Here is a 15,300-nt window from a genome sequence, read left to right on the forward strand (position 1 = left end):
CGCGTGACCTCCAGTACTAGTGCTGGCGCAGGCGGAAGCTCAATCCCACCTCGAACTTTGGGCAGTACCCGGCGTCTCGCTACCTCCGCGCCCCGCGCGCTGATTGGCCGCGGCGGTGTAGCGCGTCGGCCAGCGCCCCCTTCCCGCTCCCTGGCTCCGCCCCCTTAGCTAAGGGAGCCTCCACCACGCGCCGGTTACGTTACGCAGGCACTGCCGGCAGGCGCACGGAGCGCGCGCGAGCTGAAGTGGGGAGAGAGGGCTCTGCCTTGCAGTCCCCGGCCAGGGTCGCCTAGGAGACGCGGCTCGCGACCGGCTCTCATGGCTGCGTCGGACCGGGTGGTGCTGGGGCCGCTGGTGGGTTCCATCGACCAGGGCACCAGCTCCACGCGCTTCCTGGTGAGTCAGCCGCGGCGCCGGCTCCTGGGTGCTGCTGGGGCGGCGCGTTGCCCTTGGGGTGGGCGCAAGGCGCCGGCCAGCGGAGCCGGGACGGGCCGGTGCGGTGTCCCCTGGCTCTGCCCTCTGCTGCTGTGTCCCCTGCGCCTCTAGACCCGTCGCAGGGGCTGCCCCCGGTAAGGGATCTGTGCTGAGACCCACTGTCCGGCCCGTGGGCGTGGGGAGCTGGTGAGCAGCGCCTCTGATGCGCAGCGTGGTAGCCTGGCCTGGCTTGGGTGTGTCCACACTGTGCCCTGGCTCCGACTCCGGTTTGAAGCTAAATTCTCTCTTCCGTCTACACACAAATCAGTCTGACTCGGGGACCTATGGTCTCGGGTGCCTGCTTAGGGGTGGGTCAGAGCCTGGGTTCCTCTGGGACTTGGGTCCAAACCCTGTCACTCCACAGGCCTGAGTTACTCTGCATAGTGCAGCAGGGCTGTGAGATCTGGGTCCAGCAATTGTAAACCCAGGTTCCTAGTGCAGTGGAGGTGATCAAGTGTGGGTTTGGAAACACTCATCAGCACTGCAATAAGTGAGTCTCGGAGCCTGGGTCAGTTGACTTGGTTCATGGGGGTCAGGCTCCAGTGCTAAAAATTGTAGTGTAGACATTCGGGCTTGGCTGGAGCCTGGGCTCTGAAACCCTCCTCTTTTGAGGTGTTTCGGAGTCTGGAGTCCAGCCTGAGCCTGAAGGCTACATTGCAGTTTTTAGCCCTGTGAGACCATGTGAGCTCTAGGTCCTATGGATTCAGTCTAAGTGTAAAGTGCACCATTGAATCCACTAGGAGTTTTACTACTGAGTTCAGTAGATCCAGGATTTCTCTCCATGGCTCTGATTCTCTGCTGCTGTATTGCACCTTGAGTTGGTTCTTACACATGTACAAAACGTTACTTTTCTGATCTGGGGTAGTTTACATCCACTGTGCACCCAGTCAGCATGTGTGGATGTGAAATAAGTAAACCAGGTGCCTAAGCAGTGGAGAATATGGTCCCATTGCTTGCCTTAAAGTTAGTGATGATGGATAGTGTAAAATAGTATAGTGACTCAGCTGCACTGCCTCCCTGAAGCCTGTTTCTGTCTGTATGAATGACTCCTGCTAATGTCAAGGTAGGTCACAATTCCTCAAAAACTTAGCATACACTTAACTTTACACACTGTAAGAAGTTCTAGTGACTTAAATGGACTTGACAGTGCATAAAGTTTAAGCACGTGTAAGTTTTTACAGACTATGGGTCTTTGATAGGTACTCAAGTTATAAAGATCACCATTTAAAAGCCCCGATATGCAGCACAGCTTAATTGACTGTATTTTTGTTCTGAAACCTAGTGCACAAAGCTTATGGCCAGAATGGTCATTTTATTTTATTTGTTTAAAAAGCCTGTTCTGTTTTTGCTTCTGGTTACAGAAGTGTGCTAAGTACGCAAACACAGAAGAAGAAATGGTTCCTGCCCTCAAAAATTTAAATACCTTAGTCCTACATTGAATAAACTAGTTTGAGCTGTATTGCGATAAATGAGGTGTAGCAAGGATGTGGGGGTTCATACTTGTAAATCAAATTGCAGAACTGAGGTCTTAAGAAGACAAATAAGCCCCCTTCTCACTCTACTTCCAAAAAAGTGAAAGTGCTAAAACATTAATCAGTGTGGTGGGATGATGATAAGCATGTCTCGTTCTATGTGAGTTTGTTTTTTTTAATCATCTCCCCCATTGAGAAGCACCACATGAAGGGTGTCTGGAGGGGGTATACTCATAACATAGAGAAATGTTGACTTTTATAACTGGTTTTGTATATTCATTGAGCTTTTTATGCTACTTCCAAAACAGGCTACCTCCACAACTAAAGTACTCTTAAACATAGGACATTAGAAGCAAAATAAGCGAATGGGTCATTCTTGTTTCTTCATTGCTGGGTGTGTGCTCTATAACCACCCCTGTAGATATGGAAAGGCTGAGCTGGAGTGGATGGGAAGAATAGAGTAGCCTTTTGGGGAATTAGGGAGTCTTGCAAAGGGAAGAGGTAGAGGTGCTTTAGCAGCCAGGAGCTGGGGAAGGGGTGCCCTACATTTTTTTGAAATGCCATTTTGCAGTTACAGAAATATTTAAAATAATATAATACATATTTCATCTTTATACTTGGAGAAATATTCCCTTCCCTCAGCATTCCCTAAAAATATTTTATTTCCAGTATTTATTTGAAGAAATGCATAGTTTTGTATCTAAAACTTAAGTCTGCTCATATTAAATTGGAAGGTATAATTGAGGTTCACTAATACCATCAGTGTATGATTTTTTTATTATAAACAAAGAAACAAAATATTAACAAATCCCATATATCTATAACTTGTCCTGTTATCCTAGGCCCAGGGGTTTATGAACAATGTTTCTTTACATAGCGTATGTGCTGTGATATTTATTTAAAGCCTTAACATAAAATTACGGTTTTTTTGTGGGTCATACCCCTACCATTACACTTGTGGAAGAGGTTTTTGTAGCATTGAAAAGTGGATGTTCCTGTTTTTGTGTTTGGAGAGTTATCTGGGAGGGTGATTACTGGAATTGATTGTCATCTTATTTCCCCAGAATTGGTTGTCAGCTTGTTTCCCAGAGCAGTGAGTGAAACTGAATGGTAGAGAAGGGAACTGTAAAAATGAGTTAGTGGATTATTTAATAATTAAATAAACTAGTTTAATCTCAATGGAAGTTCCAGACCTTTCAGTGTGGCCTTCATTCAACCTTCCCATACTGCATGCACAGCTTCCATTGACTCTCACTGGTGATCTTATGCAAAAATTGAGGACTCAGCATAATTTTGTGAGTAGGAATGAGACTTGAATTATGTAAATTGCCTATAAATGTTTTGTTTCTGATCAACAGAGCAGAAGAGTGTTGGACAATCAAATACCATAATAGACTAAACAGACAATGGAAACTAACCACACAGGGAGTTAAAGAAACTTACTATATGCCAAGTGCTGCCAAAAATGCACACAATAACATACTGGGGGAAAAAATATTGTTCTTGCAGGTTGCCAAAAAAGAAAACCACCTATATGGTGGTAGCTGAGTGGTATTCCGTGTAGCTGAGTTGCAGGAGAAAGACGCTGGTCTGGAATTGAGCGTCTTCTTGACCTAGGTGAAAGTTATTTCCCCTTACACTTTCCCTTATAGAATTGTCAAATGACAAAATAAGATCTGGGGGTGGAGAGGAATTTCAGACTGGCAGCTGAGGAATGGCACTTGTAGTGGCAATACACATAGCTACCTTGCATGTGCCAACTAGGAAAATGAAAAGGATGGAAAAATGTTAACACTTGAAATTAGATTGTCTGCTTTATTTGTACTGGTGAATTTATTTGGCATGAGTCCCTTTTGAGTAAACTAAGAGACGCTTCCAACTTCAAAATTACCTTTTTTAATCTACAGTAGTTATAAGTAACATATAAGGTTACTTTAACTATAGGGATTAGAGAATAGGTCTAGTTTGTTTTTAAATTTGTGCCTTTGACAGCATTTTGTATATAGTCAGACCAGCTTTCTCCCTTGTAAGGTTGTATTATAAACACAAATAAGGAAGAGGATAATATTTTTTTTTTAAACAAAAAATGTGATTTGTAAATTTCCAGGAAGATACAGTATCTACTGGGCATAGTACCTACAACCACTGTTAATTCTTTTTATAACTTAATAAATTGCAAAAAGTTACTTTTCTCTTAAAATACCCAGTGTAATTGACATATTACAAAAATAAAAAGTGCTCTGAACTTGAATGCCAAGAGGTCTCATTTTATCTCAGTGATAAAGAGTTAACTCAAACACCAGCAAGGTGGAAAGAGTATAACAGGATCTGCCCCCTACCACACCATTCACTCACAATAAATGAGTACACACAGAACAGAAATAACACTAATGGGAGGAGACTGTGCTGAGGGAACATACCACTTTAGCAGGGAAATGTTTCAAGTACCTGTCTAAAATTACAAATCTAGTGTTCCCTTCTTCTGTTTTTCATTATATCTAGCCTCTTCTTACCTGTCTGTCCACCTTATTGTCTTGGCTTCTAGGCATGTTTTCCTTTTCATGTATGTATGTTTTTCTCTAACACTTATGTTTTCCATTTTCTCTTTGTGTCTGTTTTATCCATCTCAGTAGAAGGTAACAGTTACTTTACCTTGCTCATGCCTATTATTCATACAGAACCTCTTGTAGCAGCAGTGTGAATATTACTGTGGCCATGTGATTCTGGGTAACTTTCAAGCGATATTTGCTCTCGGTCAGGAGTAAAGACATGGTCATGGAATTAAAGTTCTGGGCAATTCTCTTTCTTGGATGAGTGAGAAAAATGTATGTGAATCCTACATTGCATTTAAACCCCCTGAATACTACTAAATGGCATCTCAAAGCATGGACGAAAAATTAGATAGACAAAACAAATGCTCCTAGATGGATTAAAATCTGGCTCCGGTATATAACTAATCACCCGAAGAATCTGGCATTTGACAGAGAACTATACTGAGTTTCATTGTCTTCGCATTGTACTGGTGTCAACAGCACAAAGCTACCAACATTAATCATCACTAATTGGCACAATTTTTGGCAGTTTTAGAGAGGCCAAGGATTGATGGCCATCAAGACTGAACTTCCATCTCCGTTACAGAGAGGGTCCTGTTGTGTAAGTGTTGAGGCACTTTGGCTGGGTAGAGCAGAGAAACTAGGCTGCTTTTGCTTGTGTTGTGACTAAATCAGTTACTGCAGGTTCTAAGTCTATCATACTGCCACTTACTCACTTTAAAAGAGAGCTGGTGTTAACAATAGAACTTTTGTTCTGTGTTAATATTTATATAATGCACACTTAAGGTAACATTGCGTCAAACTGTAAACGGTCTTCCTTTGAGCGACCAAAAATTGCATCTAGTTAAGAGAAACTTGACTTCCAGTAACTAAAGTGACCTCATTGTTAATTATCTGACAAGAGTAAGTAGGGTCATTTAACTTCTTAGAGCAAGGCAGAATTTATATGAGTCTAGCAAACCAGAAAAGACTTAAGAAAATTAAAATGTGGCAGATATTCTAACTGGTATGTTGTGATATGTCTTGACAATTACTTTATTTTTCCTTGTAAGTAAAATACTTCACAATTGCAGACTGTCACCTTTCGTCCCTTAAACTCCGTTTTCATCCTTTCAGTAGGAACTTCTTTTGTGTCTGTTGAGTGGCAGCCCTGGAAGCAATAGTTCATGGGAGAGAGCTTTTTAGTCCATCCTCTTCTTACAAATAATCCTGTGCATTTTAGGCTCCAAACATCCTTTTCTGAGAGGCTGATGATTAAGTTTTTATGAGGGTTTTGTTTTCTCCTTTGGGATGGCCTTTGTGCAGTTCCCAAACAACCTGAGGCACAACTTAAACCCAACAAAACTGGTTTAATGTAAAACCAAAACTTTTCAGAGTAGCAAGGAGAATCAAATTAAAAAAAAAAAAAATGACATACCAAACAGCTAGCTTTGTTTGACACTACTTAGAGGTCATCGTTAGAGACAGTCTAAAAATGGTAAACTTTATTCACTGTAAGGAATATTTGCCTCTTATCCTTCCAGCTACTCAGCCTATGTCACATCCCTCCCCTTGTCTCGTAATCTTTCCTCAGTTTTTCTGTAATCCTGGTTTGAAAGATCTTACAGAATTCATCAGGCAGATGTTACATTGGCATTTCAATAGTGTAATGTTTTATCAGATGTTCCACATAGGTGGATAGGAGGAGTTCAATAGTCTTTCCTCCATATGGTGGTTACTGTCCCCTATACAATCTAACCCCAACCTTCCCAAAATCTGGGGTTCAACTTTATCTCAAGACCTAGCATTTTAAATATCTGTTTGATATTGTCTATAACATAGTCAAGCCACAAGTTCAAGGTGACTTGAATCTTTGTCCGCATGTCATTTATTCCTGGCTGAAGCAGTTAGATTGAGCCAAGCTTTTTTACGGCATGTAGAGGCTGTAAGTAATCCTACAAAGGGCTGGGGAGAATTTCCTCACCACAGACTTTCTGTTGGGCTGTTACAATAGCTGGTCCCACGTGAATCTCAGTGCCGGGCATCTGCTGGGAAGGCAGAGCTGTGATGCATGCCACAATGGTCGCTGGCAACTTTGGGCTGACTGCCATAACTACAAGGTAGCCCCCCCGGACTGCGCAAGTGTTGCTGGCAACTCTCTTGGCCTCTGGGATGTAATGTGCCAATGTTTGGGGTTTTTTTTTTTTTTTGCAATATACCATGCAAGATGTGTATGTTAATGTCATGTTGTACTGTAAACCTATTACATTGCAATGGCTCTGAAGCTATTTTCCTTATATCGTGTTAGTGCATGGTTTCATTCATCTTTTTCTCTGCCTTCATTTAATGCCATGTATTGCATCAAGAGTAGCAAACCAGGTTGGCAGGTGCTAAACCAATAGTCTCTGTAAGCAAAATGACAAATACAGTAATAAAATTATAGCTGACCAGTTTGTTCTCTCACTCACTTGTTACCTTTCACTTCTGAATGCAAAGATTTTGATTTACTCTTTGTGCAAGAGTTTTTGCTGCTTCTGTATTCTTATTCATACCTTTGGTGCCAAAATGCTGTAATGGAGTTCAATGTAGGCGTCATCACATATTTGCTCATTCATTTCCCAGCATAAGTCTATGTATTGCAAAATAACTGAGGAAGTCAAGTGGTAACAAGTTTTGTATGGCTGCTAGGAGCACAGTCAGGCCAAAATGGACTTTGATTGCTCTTGCCTGAGACTGAGAGAGTATCTGTATCTTGAGATGGAATCAGCGAGGGAGGGGAAATGAATTGGGGTGTGAGGAGAAAACAATCTCAAAAACCTGGTCTTATTTTTGGCTTCCCTTTCCCAAATCTTGCTTGCCTGCATCAGTGATATCAGAACAAATTTTGTCAAAGTCTAGATTGTTTTTTTCTACTTAGTTACTTGTTTTTTAGGTATTGGTTTAGTGTCTAACTCATGTTTTGTTTTTGGTCCACGTGTTAGGAGGTTAGCATTGCTATATAGGAGTGGATTCTTTTCATTTAGTTTTTGATCTCTCTTGATTTGTGGTAAAGGCAATGTCTGCTGCTTTGGTTGAGATGGTGCTAGAAGTAAATTGAATGCACCTAAAGAGAATAGAGGGAACACTTACCCAGTTCTGCTCTGTCAGCGTTACGACAGTTGTACTGTGTGTGTGTGTGTGTGTGTGTGTGTGTGTGTATATATATGTGTGTATATATATATATATATATATATATATATAGATATATATATATATATATATATATATATATATATATATATATATATACGATATAATATATATATATATATATATATATATATATATATATATATATATATATATATATGTATATATATATATTTGATTGCAATGGTGGAGGGTTTATATTGAGAATTTGTCCCACTTGATTATAGCGACCTGTTGGGGGTAAATAGTTATGTAAGAACCAACACCAAGGCTGGAGAAATGGGGATGATTGCACTTGCCTCCCCAGTGCTTCGGCCCTTGTTGGCTTGGGAGTGAAAGCTTGGCCTAGTTTAAAATGTGCTGCCATTAGGCTGTCTGAGTGACTTCACCCATTTGTGCCAACGTCTTTCTGAGCTGAAAGACAGTCAGAAATATTCCGTCCTCCATCTGGGAGTGCATATGTGACTATGAATGTTGCTTATGTGCCAAAACGTGTGTGTGTTGTAAGAAGTACGATCTTGGTGAAAGAACGTCTTAGCACATGGTTTTGTTACTAAGCTTCTGACATTAAGAAAAGAAAAAAGTCTCAGTATCTCTTTCCTCTTGATGTACAGATGCAAGCCCTTGTGGTCATTAATTTAAGTTGGATATGTGCACTGAGGAACTGATTATTTACATTGTCATGGCAGCAAGAAGTCCTGATGGTAGGCGCTGTAAAAACATATAGTATAGACAGGCACTGTCCTGAAGAATTTAGTCTAACTAAATGCCAAGACTGAATGGCTGGATGAAACACAGATGGGTAGATGGAGCAGAGAGGAAGGATGACATAAACATAGTACTCTTTTGTATAACCTAGATGTGCATGCCACATAACTACCAGATAAGCTAACAACTAGCTGTGTTCTGTAGCATCACAGCAGAAATGAGTCTGAGCTTAAATTTATCACTCTGGATAGTGCAGAAATGAAATCACTTTATCACTTTCTTGACTAGCTATTTGCCTTGGAAGCAATCTTCTGTTCTCAGTTAAAATGTTAGTGTACTGGGGAGCATATAACAACTTAAATCATAGCAATAGACCCATTCCACTGATCCAGCTTGAAACTCTGGACTTACATGTTGCTGCTTCCTCTTCTCCTTATTTTTGTGTAGCGATAGAGATGTTGCAAAAGGTCCTCAGGACTAATGGTCGGTGACATTGGCATACCTTCCCTGTACCCATCTACTCCTGTTCATATTGGAGAGCTCTCCCTTGCAGGCTCCCTGCAGGAGATCTGTGGACTGACTGCAGCTTCTTTTGCACTCATTCCACAGAGGACTTAACCTGTGGGCCTTCATCTTTTTTTCTATCATCTCCCTCTCCCTGCTGCACAGAGCCTCTGATACGAGGCATAGCCTCTGGTTTGTTCTGACCTTTCTGCATCTGTTCATTAGTAGCTGTTAAAGTTTTTCGTTCTGCTTCCTCCACTCCAATTAAACAGAGCATCCAGAGTCAGGTTTTTACAGGCCATAGCAATTCTCCTCCTCATAAATTACACCATGTTGCTCCAGTGAATTTTTTCTGGCCAGGCTTTTCATGAGCTCCGCCCTCACATGTTCAGGAACAGGTTGCTCTTTCCCCTTCACACTTCAAGATATGGCCACTTCTGCAGTCTCTAGTCCAGATTCCTTCTCTGTTCTTTCTCTCCCTCTTCCAAATTCCTAGAGGAGATATAAGGCCAAGGTAATTTTTTTTTTTTTTTTTTTTTTAAAGATCAGGGGCGGTGTCTCACAATAAAGCTAGAGGTGCATCAGAGCCTCAAAGCTCTTCTCATCAATCATTTCATCCTCCGAATCTGACTCTAACATAAGTCACTTAGTAAATTCAGGAGACAGGGATACTTGAAGAAAAGATCTAAATTATCCTATTTCTGACGAGGTAGGACATGTTGGTCCTTCTCAAAAGGGAATCCATTGAAACTGAGAAAATCCAAGGAAGGTCTTTATCTCCTGTTGTCTGAATATTAATCATGAAGTTGGGAGTCTTGTAGTTAAAACCTACAGAGATCCTCCAGGAGCTGGGGATCTGGATGTCTTAGCTGCTGCAAAACTTGTTTCTTAAACCTCTTAAAAGGTCACAGTCCACAATATCTAGCAGCAAAGCTACTTTTAAAGTTGTGGTGTCCATTTGTTTATTTTGGTGGAGAGGAGTTAAAAATGAAGGTAGAGGTCAGGCGTCATCCGTGTCTTCCCCCCTCCCCCCCCCCCCAAAAAAAAAAAAAAAATTCTCTTCCACATAAATTAAAAATAAGTATCCAAACCAGGTTTGGGAATTTTTTTATTTTTATTTTTTTTTGGCATAGGTGGGGGACAAGGAAAGCATCTATAACATCTAACATGACTTAGTGGTTGTAACTTTACACACAGGCCTGTAATTGCCCAATGGAAATGTAATGTGCTGTCATTTTTTGTCTCCTCATATACGGTTTTCTAGTCCCGGGGGCATACGTTTATTTATTCTGTATCCTTTTATTTGCAGGTTTTTAATGCGAAAACAGCAGAGCTCTTGAGTCACCATCAAGTAGAAATAAAACAGAAATTCCCTAAAGAAGGGTATGAGCTCTATATGTCTTCTATTCAATACTTTCAACATGGCAAAAGCCTATTTAATATGATCTATGTATGCATAATTACAACTGAGGTCAGTAAGTAATCTGTTAAGAATATGCAAATGCTTAAATGTGGTAGGAAAGAATAATGTAACAGATCCTTTTTAAAAAAAACCCAAAAAACTCACAAATAAACTCCACCCTCCTTTGTATGAACCAGTGGAAATCTTATTTGCTTCCTAAATCACTTACCCATTCTCTCTTTCACTGTCCAGTCTCACTTAAAATGCTAAAACTACTCATTCTCTTGACCGACTTACCTGCATTTACATTCTTCAATTTCACCTATAAAGTCCACACAACTTACTCTCTAGCGCTAAATTTGCTGTACATTGTTCACCTGGTGTTTATTCCTAGTCTCTTCCCCCCTCTGTATTGAGGCATTGTACATATATCTGTAGAAGATAGGAAAAAGCCTCTTTAGATTTTGAAATATCGACATTGACTTTTGCTCTATAAAGGTAAACTGACTATTCAATCTATCAGGCTGCTTGATTAATCAAAAACTTCCTATATGATGCAGAATAAGCTTGGTCATTCTGACTTGGAATCAAGTTGATTAGAGGGAAAAACTTGTTGAGTTAATTTTTTTGATACTCTTCTTCAATAGTGTGAGCATGTGATTCCGTAGAATGATCTTAGAATTCTTATTCAGCTCTCCATAAATGTAACATCTGCCTCAAGTTTTTGCTTCTGTTTTGATTGCTGTCTGGTATTTGTTAAAGATGGGTGGAGCAAGATCCAAAGGAAATCTTGCAATCAGTTTATGAATGTGTGGAGAAAACGTGTGAGAAATTGAACCAGCTGAACATAGACATCACCAACATAAAAGGTATTGTTGCAGTTTCTTAAGTGTAACTAGCTGCTTTTTCAGAACAAACTTTGGGGATTGGGAAAAGTCAGGTCCTCTAGTAATGAAGTTAGTGATTAGAAAGGAAGCAGGATCTAGCCCCATGTCAAAAAAAGCTCTGCATGTTGGGGAAATAAGTTATTGCTGCCACTTATTATCAGTGCACTGTTTTGCCAAATAGACAGGGATTTGCCAAATTCTCTCTCCAGGGATTGCAAAGAGGTTAGGCAGCTAATGGATGAAATACTGATCACATTCTATTGTAGTGCCTGCTATTACAAAACTTTAGTTTCTTTGTGTCAGTTTGTGAACATCAAATAGAAGAATAAGGGATGTAGAGCAGGGTTAAATTTTTGAAATGATAGAAAAGTAGTATACCAGGAATGTAAAAGGCATAAGCCAAAAAGTTTTTATCTCCCATTTGCTTCCTTTTCTTTCCTCCCTCCCCTTAACCCCAAACCCTTAAAATGTACTTTTTTCCTTTGTTTGTCCTCCAGCTGTTGGAGTCAGCAATCAGAGAGAGACAACTGTGGTTTGGGATAAGACAACTGGAGAACCTCTCTACGATGCTATTGGTATGTATGACTGTGCCTAACTGGTACATATATCTTCTTAAAGCTTAATACTCTTCCTTTCAGTATAGACTTGCTGCAGTTGTGCTGACAGATTTTTAGAAATCCCATATAAATCTTGTTAGACCTTACTAATAATAATGACAGTTTTTGGTGTCCTTTCCCAAAAGTGCGTGCTTGCAACCACTGATGCTGTGATTATACAGAAAAATATCCTAGTTAAATGTTCTATCAGATGAGCTATCACTTCACAACTTAATTTAAATCTTTTAATGGGGTTTCAGCAAAATAGAAAGTTCACAGTTTTTGTCTTTTGTTGTAGATTTAAAGGATCCTAAGAACTTTCAGAAACCTGAACTTGGCATTGCTTTGAGAGTGGGGATTTAAGTTCTTCCTTCCAAATAGCTTTTTGTGTTTAATGTTCAAGCATTTAAAACTTTTAAGTTTAAAGTTTAAAACTTTGTTAAATAAAGTTTTGCATCAGTAATTCTTTAACGCTATTTACTGCTGTAGTTCAGCTTTCACACAGAAATAGTAAATAATCAACCTATTATTTACTGTAAGCTTTCTAGTTGAATGGCATCGGTTTTCTGGTAAACTTTTAAGTATTGTTACTGACTTGTTTGACCTCTGTATTGTTTACGAATAGACTGAGAAAACCCAAAATATATTCTTGGTAGCCTCTCTTTGTAGAAAGTCATGTTGTGATATTACGGACCAGTTAGCCTTGCAAATACTATGAGGTTACCTTTCTATTCTAGGGCTTTTACAATGATACAGAAATACACGAGAGTATTTCTTTCCTGTCAACTTTTTCTTTACTAAAAAAAAAGTTAGTGTCAGTTTCCTGACATTAAGGACTTCATCAATTTTAGCAGAAGCTATACAGTTGCACTGTTCTTTGGCTATTACAAATAGCAAACGGTGGTTGCATTATTATAAATGTTTTGTGTACGTGCTCTATTTTGGCTTGTAGTGTGGCTTGACCTGAGAACCCAGCCAACAGTTGAGAGGCTTCTTAAAAGAATTCCAGGGAAAAATAAGTCCTTTTTTAAGGTAAGGAGTTTTTCTAGAATATCCAGTTAGTAATGCTTTAAATTAAGACTTCCAAAAATTCTCTGTGTATTTAGTGATTCTCTGAGTCTTGGGTATTATGTACCAGACACCTGCCTGAAATGCACAAAAACCACTAAACTCAGAGTTAGGCTTCTACTAGAATAGGATCCTGTCTTTAATCCACTTTCCCATCCTATGTTTATCATATTAAATCTACATTATTAGAATAACCTTTAATTTTTAGCATTAATTTAATATGGCTAATTTGAGAGCTGAGAAGCTGTTTCACAAGAGTCCTCTTCCTTTCACATTCAATTTTTAACCTGGTGGCTGTGTGCTTGCCAAATGATGTTCTGTTCCTTTGTACTATAGGCACACCTGGTAGGAGCAGGTCAGTGAACCAGCATATGAGCTTGCTTGTCTATAAAGATACAAATGTAGCTGAAAGTTCATCCTTTCTGTGTCACCTTGCTCATTTCAACATCCGTATTTGCTGTCCGATCATAGGCAGCTATCGTAAACAAGATATGACATCTGTATATGCCTGTATCTCATTGCCACGTGGAAGATCTTTGAACTGTAAACTGATTAGTTGTTGTGATCTTTATTCATAGACATGTTTGTCTTTGGTTTTCCTGTGTGTGGGTTTTACAGTATTGGGAATGCTTAATCTTTATAAAAGAAATAAAAACAATAAGGTTTAAATCAAGAATCTTCACTTTCCTTTCTCTTCCCCTAACTTCATAGACAAGTACAATAGTCACTGGAGAGGATTAACTCATTGGCATGTCCTAAATGATTCTTAATTTTGCAGACTAGGACTGGCCTTCCACTTAGCACGTATTTCAGTGCGGTAAAACTTCGGTGGCTCCTAGATAACGTGGAAGAGATCAGGCAAGCTGTTCATGATGGGCGAGCAATGTTTGGTACCATTGATTCATGGCTTATATGGGTATGTATATATGATTTCTTTTTTAAAAACTTCTTTGTAGAACAGATTTTCATTGTCCATCTTTGTACCAAGTGTTGATAAAGGCATTCTCTGGAAGTTACATAAGAAAAATATACCTGTTGTTGAATTTCCTCAGCACTTGTGTGGCTACAAGCAAAAGTTAAGTTGAAAAAAAAATCAGCTGCCTTAGAACAAATGGGTGGAGGAGAAATTAAAACTTACATAAAAATTTAGACTGGTAACCTTTATAATCCGTTTTTATATATTCTGTCATTATGGACATCATTGTCTAGCTCTTCATTCACTTATTGCTAAGATATCAAAGTTCCCAACATATCTCAAGCGTACAGAAAAACTATATTTCTCAGAATACTTCCATGTTTTCAATTTTGCTAACTATAAAGCTGACTATTAAACTGTGGCTTTTTAAGCCTTCCCCTGTTACTGATTGGGCTGTAACTGGATTATTTTGTTTGATCTGTTGACTAATATTTTGTTTTTACTAATATTGTTGGTTGCTTTTTCTAGAGTTTGACAGGTGGGAAGAATGGAGGTGTTCATTGTACAGATGTAACCAATGCCAGTAGAACAATGTTGTTCAACATTCATTCCTTGACGTGGGATTCTGAACTCTGCCAGTAAGCCTAATTTTTCATTTAGATCTATTGAAATAGCTGTATTAGTCAACAATGTGTAAAGATAAACACTAATTGTGCTGTTCAAAGTAAGAATCTTCTGTCAATGCTTGTCTGGTCACATCTGTGACTAATAAGAACGATTAGTTCTAAGGTTTATTCAGTAGTTATGTATTAATGAAGAGAGACCAGATCCTAGTGCCCTTCTATATTGAAAACTTGGTGCACAGAAATAATTCAATATGAATAGTATGCCTTTCATTTCTAAGTTACCAGGCTAGTGCTTCGGCATATTACACAAGAATAGTGCAAAGTACTCTCATTGCTTTAAACTTAAACTTAAATTCTACTCCAGCATGTATTCACTTTCTTTTATTTCAAAATAGGAATGATTTTTCCAAATGTAAAAATTGATTTGGATCTGTCTATAAAATGCCCAGAAAGGCAGATATTGCTTCATAACTCAAAATTTCTCAGTCCTTTATCCAATGCCTTCCCACATCTTATTTGGAAAGACATGAGTTCATGGTCTGAGATATGGTCATCAAAGTTCCCTTAGCATTATGTTTCAATTTGTCTCAAAGTAGAAAGTGAAAAAATATTTCCATGTTAATCCAGCTCAACTAAGTGCAAAATATTTATTTTTATTTTCAGTTTTTTTGATGTTCCTATGGAAATACTGCCAAAAGTGCGGAGTTCCTCTGAAATTTATGGGTTGATGGTATGTTTTCTTAAATTTACTCTCAGATATAGCTATTGGGGGATGGATTGAAGGACTTTATGATGATTTAAGAGAGCCATTAGCTTGCTTTATCTTTCTAGAACAACGTGGGTTGTTTTATCAAGCAGCATGAATCAGATGTCAGCATCTGATAACCTTTTTAATAGCATGTCAAATTAAGATAATGGCCGATAACA

At 39.2% G+C, this 15,300-nt stretch overlaps 1 protein-coding gene across 2 annotated transcripts in view; it reads left to right on the forward strand.

Annotated features, from left to right (window-relative positions):
- Positions 1 to 211: 211 nt before the first annotated feature.
- The window catches only part of GK (glycerol kinase), a 46,149-nt gene continuing 31,060 nt past the window's right edge, over positions 212 to 15,300 (forward strand). Inside the window, exons 1-8 of one of the 2 annotated variants that reach the window (XM_067545066.1) lie at positions 212 to 396; positions 10,188 to 10,261; positions 11,043 to 11,149; positions 11,665 to 11,742; positions 12,716 to 12,795; positions 13,610 to 13,747; positions 14,276 to 14,385; positions 15,037 to 15,103. In XM_067545066.1, the coding sequence (XP_067401167.1) occupies positions 319 to 396; positions 10,188 to 10,261; positions 11,043 to 11,149; positions 11,665 to 11,742; positions 12,716 to 12,795; positions 13,610 to 13,747; positions 14,276 to 14,385; positions 15,037 to 15,103 (732 nt within the window). In that variant the 5' untranslated portion in view covers positions 212 to 318. The remainder of the gene's footprint in view (positions 397 to 10,187; positions 10,262 to 11,042; positions 11,150 to 11,664; positions 11,743 to 12,715; positions 12,796 to 13,609; positions 13,748 to 14,275; positions 14,386 to 15,036; positions 15,104 to 15,300) is intronic. The other variant, XM_067545067.1, reaches the window with a different exon arrangement.

The sequence above is a fragment of the Emydura macquarii genome, unplaced genomic scaffold (genome assembly GCF_026122565.2).
Source record: "Emydura macquarii macquarii isolate MOO-44397 ecotype Brisbane River unplaced genomic scaffold, CSIRO-AGI_Emac_v2 contig_1043, whole genome shotgun sequence".
NCBI classification, from domain to species: domain Eukaryota; kingdom Metazoa; phylum Chordata; order Testudines; family Chelidae; genus Emydura; species Emydura macquarii.